This window comes from Rhinichthys klamathensis, unplaced genomic scaffold, assembly GCF_029890125.1.
Source record: "Rhinichthys klamathensis goyatoka isolate OS25496 unplaced genomic scaffold, OSU_Roscu_1.1 h1tg000191l_1, whole genome shotgun sequence".
NCBI lineage: Eukaryota > Metazoa > Chordata > Actinopteri > Cypriniformes > Leuciscidae > Rhinichthys > Rhinichthys klamathensis.
Genome location: NW_026606717.1, coordinates 5,540,461 through 5,562,062, shown reverse-complemented (window position 1 = coordinate 5,562,062; position 21,602 = coordinate 5,540,461). Strand labels below are relative to the sequence as shown.

Below are 21,602 nucleotides of genomic sequence, written 5' to 3'. Positions count from 1 at the left end.
AGCTCAATGTATTCAGGTTATTGACTGTTTATAATGAATGAATTAGTTTATGTGACTAATGGTTTCATCACATTATTATTAAGCTATTTTTTTCACATTATTTTAATACGTGCATGTTTCCGGTGTATCTGCTCACGCCCACTGTCTAGCTATCATTTAGAGACATAAGCTTCCAAATGAAGCTTCTCAAAAGTTTATGAGAATCCATTGAAATGTTCATTTATCATGGGTGTGATGTGGTTACGGCTCTGTCTCGAGTGAGGAGTGAAATATCATGTTTTTCCCTTTTTTTATCTGTCATGGTCCACACTGACACTGTCTTTGAGTATTTACAGCCTTAATATCATTTAGCCTACAGGATATCATAAATGGCTTTTAAAAAAAAGAATACGTATGCACTGTAAATAAATAATTTAATTGGAAAACTAAAACAGTGTAGAAATTGAGGTTTATGGAAATATGTTATGGAAATATTACGAATTACCTCATCACAGTGACAAATTATATTCAACAACAACAAAAAATGTAGTTTTACATAAACTTTAAAAAACAGTAAAAAAAACCCTGCATCACATTTGATAATATTTTTTTTAATTCTTTTCCCTTATTGCATTATTTTTGCATTATTTTTGTGTGCAAGATTATGTGCCCTTTTTTAGTGCACCATCTGTATTATTCTGGTAGTCATCAGTACATTTTAAGATACAAAGCTAATTTTAATAGTCTGATTCTATTAATATATATTTTTTGGTTATGTGTCTGTGTTTTTGTTTACACTCTCAGAAAAAAAAGTACAAAACGGTACCTTTAAGGAACAAAAGCTTGTCACTGGGGTGGTACCCTCAAAGGTACATTATTGTACCTTAATTCAGAGGAGCAAATTTGTACCTTACTTGTTTGTACCTTCTAAGGGCCAATACTGTACCTTTGAGGATCAATAATGTACCTTAGACAAAGGAACAATAAAGTACCTCTGGAAAAAGGTACAATTTTGTCCCATTAAGGTACCGCCCCAGTGACAAAGCCATTTTGTACCTTTAGGTGGCAAAAAAGTTCCTTTTTATTCCTTAAGGAGTGAAAGAAAATAAAGACAAACAACAACTAACTGAATTTTAGACATTTATTTTAGTCCTTAAATGGAAAACAGTTTAATTCACAGATTCAATAATAGTTCATCTCACAACCATACAATGTAACTTCCCAAAATAAAATGGCACAATGTTTAGGATTTCATGTCTGATTTAAAAAAAAATAAAAAATAAAAAAATTTTAAGAAGCATTTCATTGACATTTATTTTAGTCCTTAAATGGAAAACAGTTTAATTCACAGATTCAATAATAGATCATCTCACAACCATACAATGTAACATCCCAAAATAAAATGGCACAATGTTTAGGATTTCATGTCTGATTTTAAAATTAAAAAAAATTTAAATAAATTTTTTAAGAAGCATTTCATTGACCAACTGACAGCTTTATACTGCCACTCCAAAAACAAAATGAACAGCGATATCAGAGAATAGATGCATGGCAGGGAATAAATGCAATGGAACCATTTATCTTTTCCTTCTTTCAATTTCATAAACATCACTAATAAGAACAGCAGTATAGTGCAGAAAAACATAAGTTTATTATCAAAGACCAAGCAAAACACTTTAGCACCACACCAAAGTAAAGAGTCACTTAACGGATAAACTATATGACACTTGATGTGTTCTGGATTAAAAAACACAAGCTTTGAGCTCATCTACAACGCTCTACAACCCTCCCAACACAGCTTAACATAAATGCCGCATACTAACAAACAGTTTATCATCGACACAGTATGTATCCAAAGCATGAAAATCCATCACCTCAAAAGGGTCAAGGACAGTCCAGTCCTGTTCATACTTCACCAAGTAGGCGTAATAGTGATGACAGAAAGAAAGAGGAATTAATAGCTTTCCACATAACGCCCAATCTGTGTGTATGTTTAGAATGTATTTGACCTGAAAAAACAAAGGTATTTTTTCACCGTGCAAATGACCCACAACAAAGACATCTCCTACACAGTATTTAACACTGTTAATCACAACCTCTGTTACTCGGTTGAGTGTAATGTCCTGAAAATTGACATGTTTGTACCGCTCACTAACAGTTATGGAATGCCTAAGAGCTGAAGGAAGAGACTGTAACAGTGTGTTAACACTGCGTCCCATAACCCTCTCATACTCCCCAAACATATTAGTTGACGAAAATTCCCAACACTGTCTAAACTGATGGCGGCTGCTTAAAGTTGATGTAACATTGACAAAGTTCCTTGAGGAACTAGCTACCTGTTTGAAATACTGATGTTTCCCTTCAAATCTCATGCACCACAAAGACCGTAAAGGACCGTAGGACAACATTAGACGAGAATAATGGATCAAGTAATGACATTTTGGAGTTATCACATTTCCAAACTCTTTTTCCATGCCACACAAAAACTCAGAAACTAATTGGTCAAGAAGAAGAAGGGACTCTTTTTTTACAACAGGTGCCATTACAATGTCGGCAATTTCACGACACAATAAATAGATCCGCCAGTAACTGCAGCCTTCAGGTACCCTGTGTGCCATCAAGAAAGGAAGTAGGCGGAATAAACACCACTTCTGTGAAGCAGATCCAACAACACTGGATCCATGTAAAATATTTTCTGAGAAAGCCACAGGCTTATTTGTCTTATCATTTTGTCCAATGGACATCTTTCTTAGTTCATCATTTAGTTCTTGTATGGTTATATGTTTTTCTTGATGAGCTTTACATACAACAAGCCTCAATACCAACGGTGCTACACCCTCCAAGAAATCATGCATGACATCTGGAGGAAGAGATGTTGTGACGTCAAAGTAATCTAACTGGTCAAATACACATCCACCACGAACTCCATACATTCCTTTGTTTTCTGGATTTAGTTTTACACATTCTAAATGGTATCTGTGTACATCAACATTTCTTAAAACAAAATCAGATTCAATGAAGTTCTTTTTCATCTCAGAGTGAGTAGCCATGCAGTATCTACAGATTCGACCAGCACCAAAAGACATGGCAAATCCACCTATCATGTGAGATGACAGATTGTCTCCCAATATTGCAGCTACAGCTCCAAAAACATGCTTCTCCATGCCATTAACAATGATTTTAAGTCCCTCTGATGACAGTTTCTTAAGGTCATCAAGTAAAGGCTTCAAAATTACATCTAAACCAAACTTTTTTACGTGAACGTAACGGACAAGCAAAGCTAGATGGATATGTTTTAACTGTGAGCAGTACTTTGAACCTACGTTTCCAACAGTGTAGTAGAATGCACAAAGTTTGTGCTTGTTGCGTCTAGAACCCAGCGGATTGCACACCTCAAATTCATCCTCATATAGGTGTAACCTTAGAGCATCTGGATTATCTGCAAATACCTTGTGGTTCCTGAAATAAAATCCATCTCTATAATCAGTTAGAACATGTTCATCTCTTTCACAGTTTTGCTCTCTCTGAATAGAATCCCAAACATCTTCATGGGAGCAGTATTTCTGAAGTACATCACAAATGGGTACATATGAGTAGCTTCCAACTTTACGACCACTTGGGTCTCTCAGTGCGTAGTCTACAGGTTCAGTCATTTCAAGGTTGGATTTGCAGTAGTTTTTCAACATATGCGGAGACCTAACAAGTTTTGATGCCTCTGAAAAAAAGTCAGAACACTGCAGGACTTCATAAAGTTCAGGACAAGATTCCACATTGAAGCCATTTTTTTCAAGATGATATTTTAGAAATGCATCATAGTTTGCTTTAAAGAAGTCAAACAAAAAATTTACGTCATCCAGGATTTCTTGTTGAACAGTCTGAGGAAGGTGGTTTTTTTCCCTCGATTTCAGAATAAAGCCAAAAAGATTCTCTCTAAACTGCACTAACAGTTCATTCATCTCAGGAGGTTCAGGAGGATTGACAGCATCACTGGGCCCCTGCTCCTCCTCGCCCACTACTGTTTCCTGGATATCATGAGCAGTGGCTCGTCTGGCTATAATGTCTTTATGCTTCCTGTAAATATGTCGTCGGAAGGACTCATATTTAGAAAATGTTGATTGACAGTTGTTAAGGCCACACGTTATGGTAAAATGTGGCTCATGTGCATGAACAAGTCCGATGTGCTGGATTAACTTCACCAATGTGAAGGCTCTTCGAGAGCATTTAGGACAGCTGAATGGTGTAGGCATTGCGGTTGTTGATTAAGCTAAAATGTTGATTACCCTGGTCACACTAACAGGTAGAGGCTTATCACCAACCTCAGACATTTTTAGAACATATCGCTGAATAAAAATTAGGGTGTTCTTCAGGCGAGATGGATATATCACGTTGTAGATGAAGTAAGCACAAAAAGCAGCAATAACACCTTCCTCCAAACCAAGCGCCCTGCAGACTGACTGCCCATCCAGTTTGACCACTGCAGGGACCCTTTGAGTCAGCACACTCCTCCAGTCAGCGACAGCGTCGAGATGTACAGTAGGATATGGCGATGGTGGCTGATCCTGCAAGAGATCATAAAGTAGTTAAAATGCAGAAATCTACCACAAACATTCATAAAAAAATAAAATTAATAATAATATATATTTTTATATATATATATATATATATATATATATATACACACACTCATACATACCAATATACACACACACTAAAAAAACATCTACAGAAAGACCTTAAAGCGCCCATATTATGCTCCTTTTCAGATTCATAACTGTATTTTAAAGGTGACCTATAATTCAAAATTGAATTTACCTTGGCATAGTCAAATAACAAGAGTTCAGTGCATGGACATGATATAGAGTGAATCTCAAACTGGACTGTTTTCGCGTTCTCATTTAATTCACGTTTATGAAAAACACCCCTGAAAAACGGTCGGTTCTCCACACAATACCGACTGTGACGCAATAGTCGGGATCATTAATATGTACGCCTCCAAATATTTGCATATGCCAGCCCTCAATGCCAGGCGGAACTGCGCAGCCGAAGCATAGCAGTTGCTCAGTGTGGATGTACACATGAACACAAAAGTATTTTTTAGTTCCTTCATCTGAGCCTCTGAAGAAACAATGGGTTAATTTTATTTTCTCTGGAAATTTCCAAACATTTCACCCACTGTTTCCTCAACTTGGGCCAATACAGAGCTGGCCTCGGATCGAGCGAGCTACCAAGCAACACTTTCTGATGTGTAATTGTTCAAGTTCAGACAGGTAATCTTTCTCTCAAAATCGTTCAATACTGTTTATGCATCAGTAAGTCAAGCCAGTGACTAAAATACCAGCTTCACATTGTTTCTTTTATTAGGATGAAAATAATCGTATTTAAATTGTGAACAAATTATATACAGAAAGCGATCAAAGAACAATCTTTCCACACAGCGCGAGTTTATCTGGACATTTGCCAAACTCGTTATGAAATCAATGACGCACGTTACTGCACAACGAAGCTCTTACTGTATTTACATCATCGTGTTTGCATTGGTGAAAGCATTAGAGAGAGTGCAGAAACTGCTTTGCAATGATAAGATCTTCATTCTCGCGATCAACACACTGTCATCTGCTCAATGCTCATCACGGCAACATTTTATGTGATGGGAATAGATCTAAATACTTTAAAAACATCTCACGATTCGTTAATCTCGATAGCTGTTATAGTAAAAACGTATAATAGCAGTAGTAAAAGTTTTCGGGAGAGAGTTTCACATGTAATGCGTACTAGCTATTTCATATGCAAGCATGTCAGCCAATCACAGCAGTGGCCGCGGTTACACTGAATCCCACAGCAGCCAATCACAGCAGTGGCCGCGGTTACACTGAATCCCACAGCAGCCAATCACAGCAGTGGCCGCGGTTACACTGAATCCCACAGCAGACACGCCCCTTCAAACAGAGTGTTCAAATCAGAGGCTAAAAGCAGGCTAGGAAAAATGCCATTTATTTCTAAATTATGATTATTTTTGATCTAAAAAACATACTAACATTATAAGGGTAACCCAGGAAACATTATAAAATAATAAAAAAAAAACATTCTAGGGCACCTTTAAGGTTGTACCAGAATAGGTTTACATGGTTTAATTAAAAAAAAAAATCCTCTTTTCACCTGGTTTCTGTTTTAGCTACAGAGTGAGACCTCTTTTCTTCTTCTGTACTATCTTTGATTGCCCTCGCACATGGTCAGTAGCTCAGATGTAGATCATGTCAGCTAGCTAGGTCCATAGAAGTAAAAGAAAGCCTGTTTCGGTCAGAAAGTTGTAACTTCGGTCAGTTACAAGGTAGGATTAGCTGGGAGACTTCTAAATGAGGGCGCACATGCAAATAGTTCTTTTGTAGATTATGGTGAACTTGTGTGTGTTGTAGCAGTGCTTTGCTATTGAGAACGAGGTAGCATGCTAACGCTACGAGCTAACGGTTGCGGTTAGCCAGCTCGTTTCGGATTGTGACGTCACAATCCGGGCCGATTTTGAACAGCTCTCCAGGAGACTGAAGGCAGGACACATTCAGAAACCGTATCTCACTCTGAACAGAATGGATGGATTTTTTTCAAAGTTTGTATGTGTGTGGAAGCACCAGACACACAAAATAACACCCCCAAATCCCAGAAAAAGTGATTTTTTCATAATATGGGCACTTTAACCGTCATTTATATGGCCTATCAAAAGACTAACATTTTTTGGGGGGACCAGTGACATCAGTAGGATACCTCGCGATTAGATTCTAAACCATTTATCTATGCAACAATTTTTTTTACGTACATTTCCATGCATGATATGAAACATTTTCATATAAATCTGAGTTTGCTAATCACTTCCTAGACAAAGCTTAGATGCTTGTGAAAGTTACCTTCTCCCACAGTAATCTTCCATGTCAGAGGCTCAGTCATGTGTTTTTTCTGCACTCTTGCCTAAAGTCTATGCTGTTGTCCTCTTTCACTCACTTTTAAATTAAAATCAACACATAAAAAAAAAAGATTTTTACAAGACATTTTTAGCCATATTTAGCTTTGCGGCCCCCCATGTCCACACCAAGGCCCAGCATTGATAGCTAGAAACTTTGTATTATGAAATAAGACATCCAAGGGATGCATATAATTCTCTGTGGTAAGTAATGTAAACAAAAATAAATAAGTATATGCAAATTACACACCTCCCCAAGTATGACGAGAATGTCATTTTTCTCCCTGAACAGGATCGGCAACAGCAGGATTGCAGCTCTGAAATCAATCCCTGAAAATTAAGTTTAAAAAAAAGAAAGAAAAAAGGAAGTGTATTACGTGAATGTACAGTGTATTTTGGTTAGTTAGACCTTATCTTGTCTGAAGACAAATAGAAAAGAAATAAAGCTTAAATGGCTCCACAACACTAGGGGTGACCATGGCTGATCAGTGAGTCACTTACCAGGGACATCTTCGGTGAGGGCAGCCTCTCTTTCCTCCAAAGCCAAATCTGCAAGGGGAGATTTCCTTTGAGTCAATTTAAGCACTTTGGGTACTAGGACCTTAAAGCCATCTTCAAATCTTCGGCAGATATTCATTTCATCATGAAGCCGGCCCATTTCCTGAAATAGCTGCAACACAGCACAAACAAACGGGAAACATGTCACAACATTATCTTAGGATTTTAAAATTAAATTTCAAAGAGAGCCTTTAATAATTTAATATGAACTCCAACACAAATGTAAGGAAATAAATGTAGACAAACCCCGCATGGACTCTTAAGGAATGGATATTTGTTAATGGCTTCTTCGACAGTCATCCCATTGGCAATCTCTCGCCTTCTCCAAGCAAATGTCCTCATCATCCGTTCCTCCACCATTTGGGCATCTGGCTTTGTCTTCCGGTACTGGTCCTGCAGGACTTTCACATGCCTCGCTACTGAGGTATCATCCTCCCCAATAATATCCACCTCCTACGACACAGAGGGATGACAAACATTTGCTCATTTGACAGTTGCTTTTCCCCTTTTTAATGTTTATGAAAAATGAGCCCTTAATAATAATTTATTACATTTTATATAGCGCTTCATCATAGCTACTTAAAGCACTTTACAGGGGAGACTGTTCTCTACCATGCTGGGTTAAGAGGCTAACCATTGGGCCACACTGCATTTGTGTAAAACATGCACACATAGATATACAGCAAACCAAAGAAGATGCAGACCTTTGATGGCTTGGCTCGTTTGCTTGTGTTTTCTTCCTGTTGTAAAGGCTTTTTGTGGTGACCAAATTTCTGTTTCATTCTTCTCACCTCTTCATCATCTACCAGTGGCACCCGCTCATATTTGAACTTACGTTTGAGAGACATGTGCCAGGTATGCTATTTAAAAGAATATAAAATAGAACAATTAAATAAGCATACAAACCACTTGCAGAAAACTGAAAGCACAAGCATGAAAATACATGGTGGAAAACAATGTGTGCATCAAAATGCAGAGAACATAGTTAATATCTTGACTGGATTAGTACTCTATATAATAAATAAAGGTTGGCAATTAATAATCTGTCAACTCACATAACCATTGCCTTCTTTGTCCTTTAAGAAAGGGTATTTCAAAATCAGGGCCTTACACACTTTAACATAGTCATCATTGGTCGGAAACCTGTAACAGCGATGCAAAAGAAGGTGAGGAATGTAACATCAGACATAGTATTAATAACTAAAATGCTGTGATCCAGTTGGGTTGCAAAACTTACATTTTGATCAGGGCCATGGTTTCAAACAATGTTCTTATGATTTTGTTGTGATGGGATCTCTCAATTTTGCATGCCGGTTTTTGGTCCAACTTTGTCTGAACATCTCTGGGAAATTTAGGAATGATGAAAACTGCTGGGAAGGCTGATGATGGGATGGCATGACTATGATGAAATAAAACAATAGTCTTAAAATGTTGGGAAATTAACCACACTGTAACAATACAAGTTAAAGTCCTGCAGAGTAAATGTTACTTCAGTAAAAGTGTGCAAGTATCAACAGGAAAATGTACTTAAAGTATTAAACCATTGTAGAAAGAGTAAAAGATCCAACCAGTTGTGTTTAATGATCTCATCATCTCAGCTGGACTTGTAGCCGTTATATTGTTGGCTAGTTTACTTTAGAATCAAACATCAGATTTGATAAACTACATGTAACTAGTAACTAAAGCTGTAACAGATGAATGTAGCGGAGTAACTAAAGTAACTAGTAACATAACATTACTGTTATCGGTACCTTGATTCCGCTGTAGCCTTCTCTGAATGTACCGGGACAGGCTCGAGGGTTAGTGTCACGGTTTCTTTCCACTGCTGAACAAATCTGTTGAATTTGGCTTGCTTCTTAAAGGATCCTTCAAAGAGGTATGAAACCATCCTCTCAGTCAATCCATAGTCCACTGCTTCTCCGTCAACTTCATTATCTAGACAATAGAGAAAAGAAAAACAGCAATGTTAACCACCACTGTGGTAACAGCATACAACAATTTTAAAAGGCACAATTATGTCAGACTGTAACGTTAATGTAACTCAATACGCCTTATTCAGGGCAGCGCCATCTTTGATTTTTAATGAGAAAGAAAGCGAGGCTGTGAGGGATAGACATGCATCTCTTCAATGGGCTGTACTGTTATTTAATGTGTTTTCGTTTTGTTCTGCTCATGAAACACTGGAAAAAATATATTTCTAAGAAATTTCAGTTGACAAAAAACTCCCGACAATATGTAATCTAGGAGCTTTATTCAGCTTTTTACAGCGGATGCCATTGGAAACACGGTAAGTCTAACGTTTTTCCTCACAGCCTCACTTTCATACCTGTCAAGGCGCTGCTCTGAATAAGGTCTATGGGGAAAAAAACAGTTTTGCTCCAGTTTAGTTTATTGGGTATTTTTCTCATATCCAGAGGTAACTTATGGGCTTGCCTGGTCCGGACTTTGAGACGCCCTAATATAACTTACATATAAAAACACATTGAAAGTATTTAGGCGTAGCTACCTCATTAGAGACGGTGGAAATGCGTCTCTCTCACTCACTCTCTCTCTCACACAGCCCTGAATATTTATGTTACGTTAGGCCTATCTAATTTTTTTTCCAGGACAGCGGGGAAAGTATTGAAAGAAGTTAAAACCATTAGCTAATGATAGTAATCGGTTTATTTTTATAACAGCAGCTAACGTTATCTAATCGTATCTACCTAGTAATGTTAACGTTACTCGAAAGGGAGGTTTTAACCGTTGGTCGGTTCTGTCAGTTAACGTTACGTTAACCTGATGTTGTAATTTAACGTTAGTCTTACATGGTTTTACGAAGATGTTCTAAGACAGTTTGATGACGAAATAAAGACCAAATCATAATTCCACTGGCTATCGATAGTAACATTCCGCCCAAATGGCTTTGCTTTAGCATTAAAATATTTCAGAACAAAAGACTGTTGGGCGGCAAAACCTTTTTTTTTCACCGTTCTCCTCTGACGCAGTCCAGCTAAGTTAGCTAACGTAAGTCAGAACAAAAGACTTTACGGCGGCAAAAGCGGGGTTTTTTTTTCATCATTCTCTGAGGCAGTCCAGCTACTGCTAGCTAAGTCAGAACAAAAGACTTTTCGGCGGCAAAAGAGTTTTATTTTTATTTTATTTTTTTCGTTCTCCTCTGACGCAGTCCAGCTAACTTAGCTAACGTAAGTCAGAACCATAGACAGTAAAAGAAAATACTTTTCGGCGGCAAAAACGCTTCTCATCCTCCTCTGACGCAGTAGTTTTATACGTTAGTTAGCTAACGTTAACAGTTAATGTTAGCTCGATTGTGAACGGATAGTAAGTTAACGTTACTTATAATAATAGTATGTGGAATGGCAATATAGTAAGTTACTGCTAATGTTTTAACTAACTAGTTAACGTTAATAATCATGGCAATCGTCAATGTCGAATCTAGCTAGCGAAGTTAATGTTGACAGAGTATGAACTTGACATTAACAGTAAAAGTTAACTTCCAACTTTGAATTTACACCACAAACACTGATTAAAAATTCAAATACTTTACCTTTGAATTTACTTCTCTCCTCTTCAGTGACCTCTATCCCAAAACGAAATAACTCCGTGATTAAATCCTCCGTGGATAAATGTCGAAGCGCCATCCTCCCGACTTTGCTCGACACTGACAGACACTGACAGTTGGATCACTGTCGATTCACTCATGTATCCTTCCGCGCTGCAAAATTTATGCTTCCGCCGAGTCGAGTTAGCCTGTAGCTAGATCCTTTCAATAGATATCAATTATATTGTCTGTTTCATTCTAATATAAATAGGGTAAAGAGTTTGAAAATCTAATTCTTCAAAACGGTTTGTGAATATAAATGATTACACAATCCTCATTAACACGATTAAAAATTATTCAAAGGGACACTTCACACAAAAAAAACATTCTGATTTATTTAGCCCATATCTCAAAACTTTACAGTTAATTTAGTTTGACTATTATTGAGTTATTGAGTTTGATAGTATAGGTTTACTTGTGTTTCTATATTGAGAGATGACATTATCAGCATGCACTAATTCCTGCCATTTTACATTTAAACATTAAGGTACAAATATGTAAGGGACAAATATGTACCTTACACCTCGGAAAGCACACAATATACAAATGGAAGGTGCAAAATTGTACCTTAAAGGTGCACAATTGTACCTTAAAGATACATTTTTGTACTTTTAAGGGTACATATGCAAAGTTTGTACCTTAGGGAACAAAAATGGACCTGTATTGTACCTCTTTTTCTAACAGTGTACTGTAACATTAATATAATCTTTTTACAATGTGCAAATACTTATTTGTGGACATTTTCACATTCTTCCACAAAAAAAGTTTCCCAATTGTGAGGCATGTGTGTGTTTTTAAAGATCATGTGTCACATAGACAATGCTTTTTCATGCTGTTTTTCATTTGATACTTTTACCGATTCTATGACCTAAATACAACGCTGTTCATATGGTTACCATGAAAATGCGTTCTTTAAATTCTACCACAGTAGATGTTATTGAACCCAAATATGTGTGGCCATAATTTCACAAAGAAAAGTGTGTGGCCCCAAACGCTATATTTTATAATCCATCTAATACACAAATTACAGGAAATGAGGAAATCTCAATGTATTTAGGGACAATTATTGCTAATGACATTCTGAGGTCATAATGTTGCTTGATTTGATTGACAGCAGAGTGCAAAGCAAAGGAAATTTCAAACCAGTTTTCCTCAGCTAATGCGATACTTTGTCTCAAGATGTATGTTTCAAGTACATCAAACAGCCCTCGCTGTCTCATCTGATGTGTTTCAATAGCCTCAATTAACCTGTGTCTCTTTCTTATTGAGCCTCACTCAGTACATGTCTGATCAGACATACAGTAATTACAAACACAAAGGCACTGTTGTGCCCTGTGAGTGATGCTCTTGTTTCTCTGGTTATGGTTGCACTGGCTCAGCCACAGACACTGGATTGGACAGCTGTGCAGTCTGATGTTTTTGTTCTATTTTGTGAGAGAAGCATTGACAGGAATCCTTGTGATACTGTAAAACAAACGCAATCTGAATATGGATAATCATTATCATGTGGTTAATTAATAGGAGGTTATTGCCCTTTTCCAGAATGGGTGTCGCCTTTCTGAAAGTAAAACAGTTTATTTTCATGCAAAGTTTACATCTATTCTTGATGTTCAGGTGTTAAAGCAACTTGTCCGTCTTTTTTCCTTACTCTCTCTTCACTATCCACACATTTAAACCACATCACATAAGATTACAGAGAAATGGTTTATGTATATTTTAGTTGTAATTGTTGGTAAAATTGCATGTAATTGCTTTAAACGACTGTGATATGGAAAGATAAATGGAGAAAGAGTCAATGGGGGAAATCTGGCATTACAGCGACACTGTAACCTCAGCTCTTGGGATTCTGTCAAAGCCTCAGCAAACTTCGGATATTATCCAGGACTCTAGAAAACCATATGAGAATGGTGTTTTGTAAGCTAAACAAGCCAAACAAAGGCCGTTCTTTTTTTTGTGATTATTAGAACCAAACATATTTTCTATTCTACATGGGGTCCAGATTTAAAGCCCTTGATTCTGTTTTGTATTTGATTTATGAAAATGCACCAATATTAAAATTCTAGGTCATATATACCAAAAATGATTTTATGTTATGGCTGACAACCAATAAATGTCCAATATTACAATTCTATGCTATTTTCTCTTAATATATTAAAAAATAAGTCATACAAACCTAAATAAATATATAAAATGACTAATTTTAAGTGCTTCAAGGGAATTTAGGCATCACAACATTATAATGTACGGTATTAAAAATGGATAATAGTTTGAGATTTGCTTATTAAATTTTTACTAGGCCTATTTAAAGAATAGCCTTGTGTTAGATGACGGTAATTGTAACCTAACGGAAAAATAGGGGAAATAAGCATGCACAATTTAAAAAATCTCTTCTGACATCTAATATGGTTCTGATACAGTATAGGCTATAAAAAAAATACATTGTATTTCCTCACTTTTTTTATATAAAATATTAACAATATAATGATATTTACTATGAATGTGCAACCAAAATACCGCCAAAATACCATTGTTGTTGCTACAGTAAAATTATGGCATAGTAACATGTGGACACTTTTTCCATTTTTTTTTGCTAGTCCTTAAGTATGTTTTTCCACACCAGTGAATGTCAAGTTTATATGTTTATATGAAATCAACCACCTTAAGCACAGAGTCATTTGGGGTTCCAATGTAAGCTCACAACACATTTCACACAGCCCTGTTCAAATTGGACTGGGTCATGCGGTCGAAAGCGCCCTGCCCTGCGCTGTCCAGAGGGTTCTGCAAGTAAATTAGTCATGCTGTTTTATCCGCCTCTGGAGTCTATGGCTTTTGTCGTTTTCCATGTGCAAAAGAAAATGGCAGCACATCATGTAAAATTTAAATTTGTCAATTTCACAGTTGCACAGACTGGGAAAATGGTTGTACAAATGTAATTAAAGTCTGGTGAGGTTTGTGTCCAGACCAATGAGGTTCATTCTCATGTGTTACGCATGTAGCGATTCTTAGCTCAAATAAAGGGAATATAATTTTAATAACTGGTCATGAATATGTCCAGACATAGATTAAAATTACCCGTAAAGGGAAAAAGTTGCCAACGGTCCGTATGGACAACTTTTTACAACAAATTATAGTCAGTTATCCATACAGGTAGGCAAAATTAGATCAATTGTATATATCAATAATCAATCACAACGAATTGTAATTAAATATTAACATGTCAATTGTTGAGGATAGATCGATTCCAAGGATCACCTTTCATGGGGTCAATTTATTATCGAATAATCTGCTTTGTCCAGCTAAACTGATCGTCCGATCTTCATCAAACCTCATGAAAGTTATTATAGACGTTGAAGAGAAGTTATTCTCTGGCCATGAAAATGGACTTTCCTGTTCTATAAAAATACTATTTAAGTATCGACAAATTTGTAAAGCTCGTAGCTTGACCGAACATTTAAGGGACCTCGTAATGTGAGCAGCAGACAGAGTCAATCAAATGAATATAATGTATTTAATAAAGGAAAACTACGTATACAGGTGAACTAAAGTTACACGGAATACATGTATAAACACAGATTAAAGCAACAAAACAATTAAAGAAAATGAAAGATAAAAGAGGTAGAAAGTGGTCAACAGTATGGCAAAATCACAGAGACAGGAACCTTGAGATTGAGAGGCACCAAGATATCAAATCACGCTCAATGGGGTAAACAAATCTTAAACCCTTTGAAAGCTCGATAAGACGGATACTTGCACATATGGTTCTCTTGTGTTGCCGAGTAAGGAAAGAGCGTGGTTGTCGTTCCTTCTGAGCGTCACACGCTCTCTGTGGTTCTTCCAGTGTGCGGAGGCGCGGCGGATTCAAAGTTCCCTTGAAGGTGAAGTTAGGACTGAAGAGAAGAGTCCAAGAGAAAAGGACTGAAGCGAAGAGAAGAGCGTCCTGAAGAGAAGAGAGTTGAGGAGACGAAGAGGACTGAAGACGAGGAGGAACTGGCGTTCCATCCTTTTGAGGACAATCGAGTTCACAGAAACGCGGTCAGTCTCACTGAGGAGGTGGTAAAACATAGTAAAATACATTTTATCGTAACCTAATACATATATTCAGCCAGGGCTAACCGAGAGGTTTAATTTGGTACCAATAACTTTATGTTTGGCATAGTATAAAGGTGGATATACTCTTAGGGTTTGATATGAGCACTTAAGTTTAAACTACACGGTCGATTATAACATCATAACTAGGCTTGGTACACAAGCAGAAACACAAAGATATACAGGAATATATCGTATTCTTTCCAGAATTAGTCAAATTATAGATTTCAATAAAGGAATGTCTGTTTGTGTGTGTGTTTTGGAGTGAGCTTTCTTGGCCACCTGGCATCCCTTTCTTCGCAGAAAGATGGTGTTTGAGGTGATACTGATCTCTTTGAGGCTGAAACCTATAGCTGTGTGTAAACATTCGCATGCCATAAAGGTGTCAATGGGCAATTTTAACGCAGACTCGGTGGTGCCAGGCGAGAGTTACGGATAAGAGTCAAAGGGGTTATAAGCATTTTCACATGTAGAATTGAATGAGTCAATCTGACACAGTCCAGAAACGCTACACGCAGCACGTTTGAGCTTCTGCAAGAACCAATGAGGTTCATTCTCGTGTTACGCAGCATGTTTGAGCTTCTGCAAGAACCTATGAGTCTCATTCTAATGTTACGCAGCACGTTTGAGTTTCTGCAAGAACCAATGAGGCTCATTCTCGTGTTACGCAGCACGTTTGAGCTTCAGCAAGAACCAATGAGGCTCATTCTCGTGTTACGCAGCACGTTTGAGCTTCAGCAGGAACCAATGAGGTTCATTCTCGTGTTACGCATCATGTTTGAGCTTCTCAAGAACCAATGAGGTTCATTCTCGTGTTACGCAGCACGTTTGAGTTTCTGCAAGAACCAATGAGGCTCATTCTAATGTTACGCAGCACGTTTGAGTTTCTGCAAGAACCAATGAGGCTCATTTTTCATGGTTATGCAGCACGTTTGAGCTTCAGCAGGAACCAATGAGGTTCATTCTTATGTGTTATGCATCAGCAGGAACAAATGAGGTTCATTCTTGTGTGACGCAGCATGTGTGAGCTTCTGCAAGAACTGATGAGGTTCATTCTCGTGTTACGCATCATGTTTGAGCTTCAGCAGGAACCAATGAGGTTCATTCTCGTGTTACGCAGCACGTTTGAGCTTCAGCAAGAACCAATGAGGCTCATTCGTGTTACGCAGCATGTTTGAGCTTCAGCAGGAACCAATGGGGTTCATTCTTATGTGTTACGCATCATGTTTGAGCTTCAGCAGGAACCAATGAGGTTCATTCTCGTGTTATGCAGCACGTTTGTGTTAGGGTTCTGCAAGATATGGGACCCAGACGCAAATGAGCAGACAAGGTTTTTATTAACAGGACTGAAGACTTGAAACAGCAGGGAGTGAAGCGTGAATCACAGTAAAAACAGTAGGACAAGGCAGACGACAACGACAGGCAGGATGGATGACCACTGAGACCGTCAGCTAGATGGCGATGACTTGAGTGCAATAGAGGCAGCTCTGAAGGAAAGACCAGGCAGGAACACTAGGAACATGCAGTTTGATGTAGATCTCAGATGTAGCTCCAGTCTTGCCACCAGGAAGAGGCGCACAGAACCAGAGGCTCGACACAGGGGATAGCTGCACCAGTCAGGCAGCCAGGCAGTTGAGAGTCAGTGGCCAGGGAACTCAGGATACAGGACAGAAACACAGAACAACATACAAGACGAGAAACACTAGACAAGATTCAAGACAAGATTAGGCAACAATTAAGATAAGCAAAACTAAACTGATAAGATCAAATGAAAAGAGAAACAAAAAGTAGAGAAATAAATATATAGAAAGCAAACTAATGAAAACTACTAAGACAAAAAACTGGAGAAGCTAAAGAGAAAACTTCCACATGACAGGGAAAATAAAAACTAAAGAAAACTAAAAATATAATACTAAACAAAAGAGAACTCCAACTAGATTACCAAGCACAAGTGCTAAAGCTTAAGCAAAACAAAAGAGTAACAATGATAACAAAGCAGCGTAAACACTAGGATAATTTCAAGATCACAAACTAGAAAACACTGCAATGTGCATACTCACAACACACAACGAACCAGCAAAGACATGAGGGAAAGAGGCACAATATGAAGGGACCAGAGCACATGAGGATCAGGTGAGCACAATTAATGAAACGAGGACAAGACGTGGACTAAACAAGGGGGCGTGGTAACAGGAAACAAGAAGGCAGGACATGAGGGACACACGGCAAACACAGACCAAGACAGAGCCATGTGCTCAAACACAAGACAAACACAGAAACATGAAACCACAACAAAACAGACAAGGCTGCCAGGGCAGAACCCTGACAGTACCCCCCCTCTAATGGACGCCTCCAGGCGTCCACACTGGGCAAAGGGGGTACCAACTGGGAGGGCGGGCGAGGAACAAAACTTGGAGTTCCGGGGCTTCCAAGAAACGGGACTGGGAGGGAAGAAAATAATCCAGAGGAATAGTTTGAGGCAAACCAGGGAGATACTGGTTTAGAAAACACATAATGACCAGGTAATACAGAGGGTGGGATGGGAGGGGTAGGGACAGATTTAGTGGTTCTCCTGGGAAGATGAGCTTGCTCAAATGGTCGGGGCTTGAAAATGGCCTTGGTGTCAGAAACAGTCTTGGGGGTGAACTCTGGGGCCATTACAGACCTAGCAGGAAGGGTGCGTGTCAGGGGAATGGATTCACGAGATTCATGAAGGGTCCTTGACATGGACTCAGAAACGTCCTTCGTGGCTGGAAGGATATATACTGGACTAGACTCTAGGGTGTCCTCAGGGGCTGCTGAGGCACCCTCCAGGGTTTCAAGGACAGACACTGGACTTGACTCTGGGATGCCCTCCGGGGCTGCTGAGACGCCTTCAGTGACAGACACTGGACTTGACTCTGGGATGCCCTCCGGGGCTGGTGAGGCACTTTCAGTGACAGACACTGGAACTTGCTCAGGGGCTGGAGCCGACACTGGAACTTGCTCAGGGGCTGGAGCCGACACTGGAACTTGCTCAGGGGCTGGAGCCGATACTGGAACTTGCTCAGGGGCTGGAGCCGACACTGGAACTTGCTCAGGGGCTGGAGCCACTTGATTTAAGACCTCACGGACCAAAGCACTAGGGGCCTCTAAAAGTTCATTTGACTTGCCAACACGGGACGTCCTTTTCTTCCACTTCTGAGGGCATGGCAATTTGTGCTTGACTGCCTCTGGACTGGCATCTTTGTCCAAGACAGATGAAACGAGCTACTCTGGAACAAACTCTTCTGGGGTGACAGGAATAAAAGGAGGCTCTGGTAAAGTTTCATTGACAGTCTCTGATTCCTTCACTAGGCCAAAGACTACTGGTGAAGTGGGCAGCTTTGGATGTGGTTCCACCAGACTACGTGCTTCTGGGACCACTGGATATGGGACCATTGGAGTCGGGTCCTCCAGGACCACTGGACTTGTGACCTCCTGACTCTGGTCCTCCAAGACCATAGAGTCTAGAACCTCTTGATCCTGGCCCCCCTGGATCACTGGACTTGGGGCCTCTTGACACAGAACCAATGGGTCTAGGGTCTCCTGACAAGGAGTGTAAAACTGCACAGCATGGGCCGTCCTTGGCTTCAGCTTACGGGGGCACAACAATGCGTGATCGACCGCTTCTAAAGTGACTGCAGCGGCCGTAGCTGCTTCTGACGTGACTGCATTAAACTTGACTGCTGTTAACCTAGCGGGCTCTGGAAGGACTGGAGCGGGCTCTGGAAGGACTGGGGTGACGGTGACGGTCTCTGCAGGCTCTGGGGTGACTGTGACGGTCTCTGCAGGCTCTGGGGTGACTGTGACGGTCTCTGCAGGCTCTGGGGTGACTGTGACGGTCTCTGCAGGCTCTGGGGTGACTGTGACGGTCTCTGCAGGCTCTGGGGTGACTGTGACGGTCTCTGCAGGCTCTGGGGTGACTGTGACGGTCTCTGCAGGCTCTGGGGTGACTGTGACGGTCTCTGCAGGCTCTGGGGTGACTGTGACGGTCTCTGCAGGCTCTGGGGTGACTGTGACGGTCTCTGCAGGCTCTGGGGTGACTGTGACGGTCTCTGCAGGCTCTGGGGTGACTGTGACGGTCTCTGCAGGCTCTGGGGTGACTGTGACGGTCTCTGCAGGCTCTGGGGTGACTGTGACGGTCTCTGCAGGCTCTGGGGTGACTGTGACGGTCTCTGCAGGCTCTGGGGTGACTGTGTTAGGAAGGACTGTTTCCACCAAGTCAGTTGCAGAAACTGATGCAGCAGTCCGAGCTGCCCTCTTCCTTCTCAACCTTCGTTTTTCAGTTGGATTAAGAAAAGCTTGACTTGAAGGAGGAAGGGTGAGGTGGTCACTACAGTCAGGCTCTGGTGGTGTCAGGATCTGCCAATCCTTACGGTGATGCAGGTAATTGGAGAAGTTCCAGAAGTCCAGGACTCTTAGTTGTTCCATCTCCCATTGAGGCAGGGAACTATCCAGGCAGTGGTTGAAAGCCACCTTGAGGGCCGCATCATCGTACTCAAGGCCCTTAGCCATAGTCCAGAAGAACTGGGCAAAAGACCGCACATCTCGGCCCTGTTGGCGAAGCGATAACAGCCCCTGCTGGAGTGCCAGTCTCTCTTGGGCAGTTGCAGGGGGAACTATACGGATGCTCATTGCTGGGTCGTGTGCTGGCTGGTTCGTTCTGTTAGGGTTCTGCAAGATATGGGACCCAGACGCAAATGAGCAGACAAGGTTTTTATTAACAGGACTGAAGACTTGAAACAGCAGGGAGTGAAGCGTGAATCACAGTAAAAACAGTAGGGCAAGGCAGACGACAACGACAGGCAGGATGGATGACCACTGAGACCGTCAGCTAGATGGCGATGACTTGAGTGCAATAGAGGCAGCTCTGAAGGAAAGACCAGGCAGGAACACTAGGAACATGCAGTTTGATGTAGATCTCAGATGTAGCTCCAGTCTTGCCACCAGGAAGAGGCTCACAGAACCAGAGGCTCGACACAGGGGAGAGCTGCACCAGTCAGGCAGCCAGGCAGTTGAGAGTCAGTGGCCAGGGAACTCAGGATACAGGACAGAAACACATAGAACAACATACAAGACGAGAAACACTGGACAAGACTCAAGACAAGACAAGATTAGGCAACAATTAAGATAAGCAAAGCTAAACTGATAAGATCAAATGAAAAGAGAAACAAAAAGTAGAGAAATAAATATATAGAAAGCAAACTAATGAAAACTACTAAGACAAAAAACTGGAGAAGCTAAAGAGAAAACTTCCACTTGACAGGGAAAATAAAAACTAAAGAAAACTAAAAATATAATACTAAACAAAAGAGAACTCCAACTAGATTACCAAGCACAAGTGCTAAAGCTTAAGCAAAACAAAAGAGTAACAATGATAACAAAGCAGCGTAAACACTAGGATAATTTCAAGATCACAAACTAGAAAACACTGCAATGTGCATACTCACAACACACAACGAACCAGAAAAGACATGAGGGAAAGAGGCACAATATGAAGGGACCAGAGCACATGAGGATCAGGTGAGCACAATTAATGAAACGAGGACAAGACGTGGACTAAACAAGGGGGCGTGGTAACGGGAAACAAGAAGGCAGGACATGAGGGACACACGGCAAACACAGACCAAGACAGAGCCATGTGCTCAAACACAAGACAAACACAGAAACATGAAACCACAACAAAACAGACAAGGCTGCCAGGGCAGAACCCTGACAGTTTGAGCTTCAGCAAGAACCAATGAGGTTCATTCTCGTGTTACGCAGCACGTTTGAGCTTCAGCAAGAACCAATGAGGTTCATTCTCATGTGTTACGCATCATGTTTGAGCTTCTGCAAGAACCAATGAGGCTCATTCTCGTGTTACGCAGCACGTTTGAGCTTCAGCAAGAACCAATGAGGCTCATTCTCGTGTTACGCAGCACGTTTGAGCTTCAGCAAGAACCAATGAGGCTCATTCTAATGTTACGCAGCACGTTTGAGTTTCTGCAAGAACCAATGAGGCTCATTCTAATGTTACGCAGCACGTTTGAGTTTCTGCAAGAACCAATGAGGCTCATTCTCGTGTTACGCAGCACGTTTGAGCTTCTGCAAGAACCAATGAGGTTCATTCTCGTGTTATGCAGCACGTTTGAGCTTCAGCAGGAACCAATGAGGTTCATTCTTGTGTGACGCAGCATGTGTGAGCTTCTGCAAGAACTGATGAGGTTTGTTCTTGTGCGTCAAGCAGGTTCGGTTGAGCTTCTGTTTATGTTCGCTGATCAAAGTTTAATTGTGAATAAAAGCCTAAATTCAATCTGTTCATCAAATAAAGCAATCTTATCTGTTCAGAAAATTTGGACTAATCCGCTCGATTCATATGGATTAGGTTTTTATCTCTTTATGAACTTTTTGAAGCATCAAATACCC

At 40.1% G+C, this 21,602-nt stretch overlaps 2 protein-coding genes across 3 annotated transcripts in view; one reads left to right on the top strand and one right to left on the bottom strand.

Annotated features, from left to right (window-relative positions):
* plrdgb (PITP-less RdgB-like protein) overlaps nt 1–21,602 on the top strand; it is a 132,013-nt gene that overhangs the window by 554 nt on the left and 109,857 nt on the right. The gene's annotated exons all lie outside the window — the stretch shown is intronic.
* Nucleotides 1,577–9,520, bottom strand: LOC130095439 (sterile alpha motif domain-containing protein 3-like). The gene is made up of 8 exons (XM_056262175.1): nt 9,238–9,520; nt 8,724–8,885; nt 8,542–8,629; nt 8,191–8,346; nt 7,733–7,939; nt 7,430–7,598; nt 7,179–7,258; nt 1,577–4,538 (listed from the first exon to the last, which is right to left on the bottom strand). The coding sequence occupies exons 1-8, from the start codon at nt 9,372–9,374 to the stop codon at nt 4,239–4,241; spliced, it is 1,299 nt and encodes a 432-aa protein (XP_056118150.1). The 5' UTR covers nt 9,375–9,520; the 3' UTR covers nt 1,577–4,238.

Bases quoted from the DNA above. Each gene is read 5' to 3' on its own strand.
- LOC130095439 (XM_056262175.1), bottom strand. From the start codon at position 9,374: ATGGTTTCATACCTCTTTGAAGGATCCTTTAAGAAGCAAGCCAAATTC. The intron at 7,599-7,732 runs GTTTGTCTACAT...GCTGTGTTGCAG, and splicing joins TCCTTAAGAGTCCATGCGGG to CTATTTCAGGAAATGGGCCG. The intron at 7,259-7,429 runs GTAAGTGACTCA...CTTAATTTTCAG, and splicing joins CCTCACCGAAGATGTCCCTG to GGATTGATTTCAGAGCTGCA.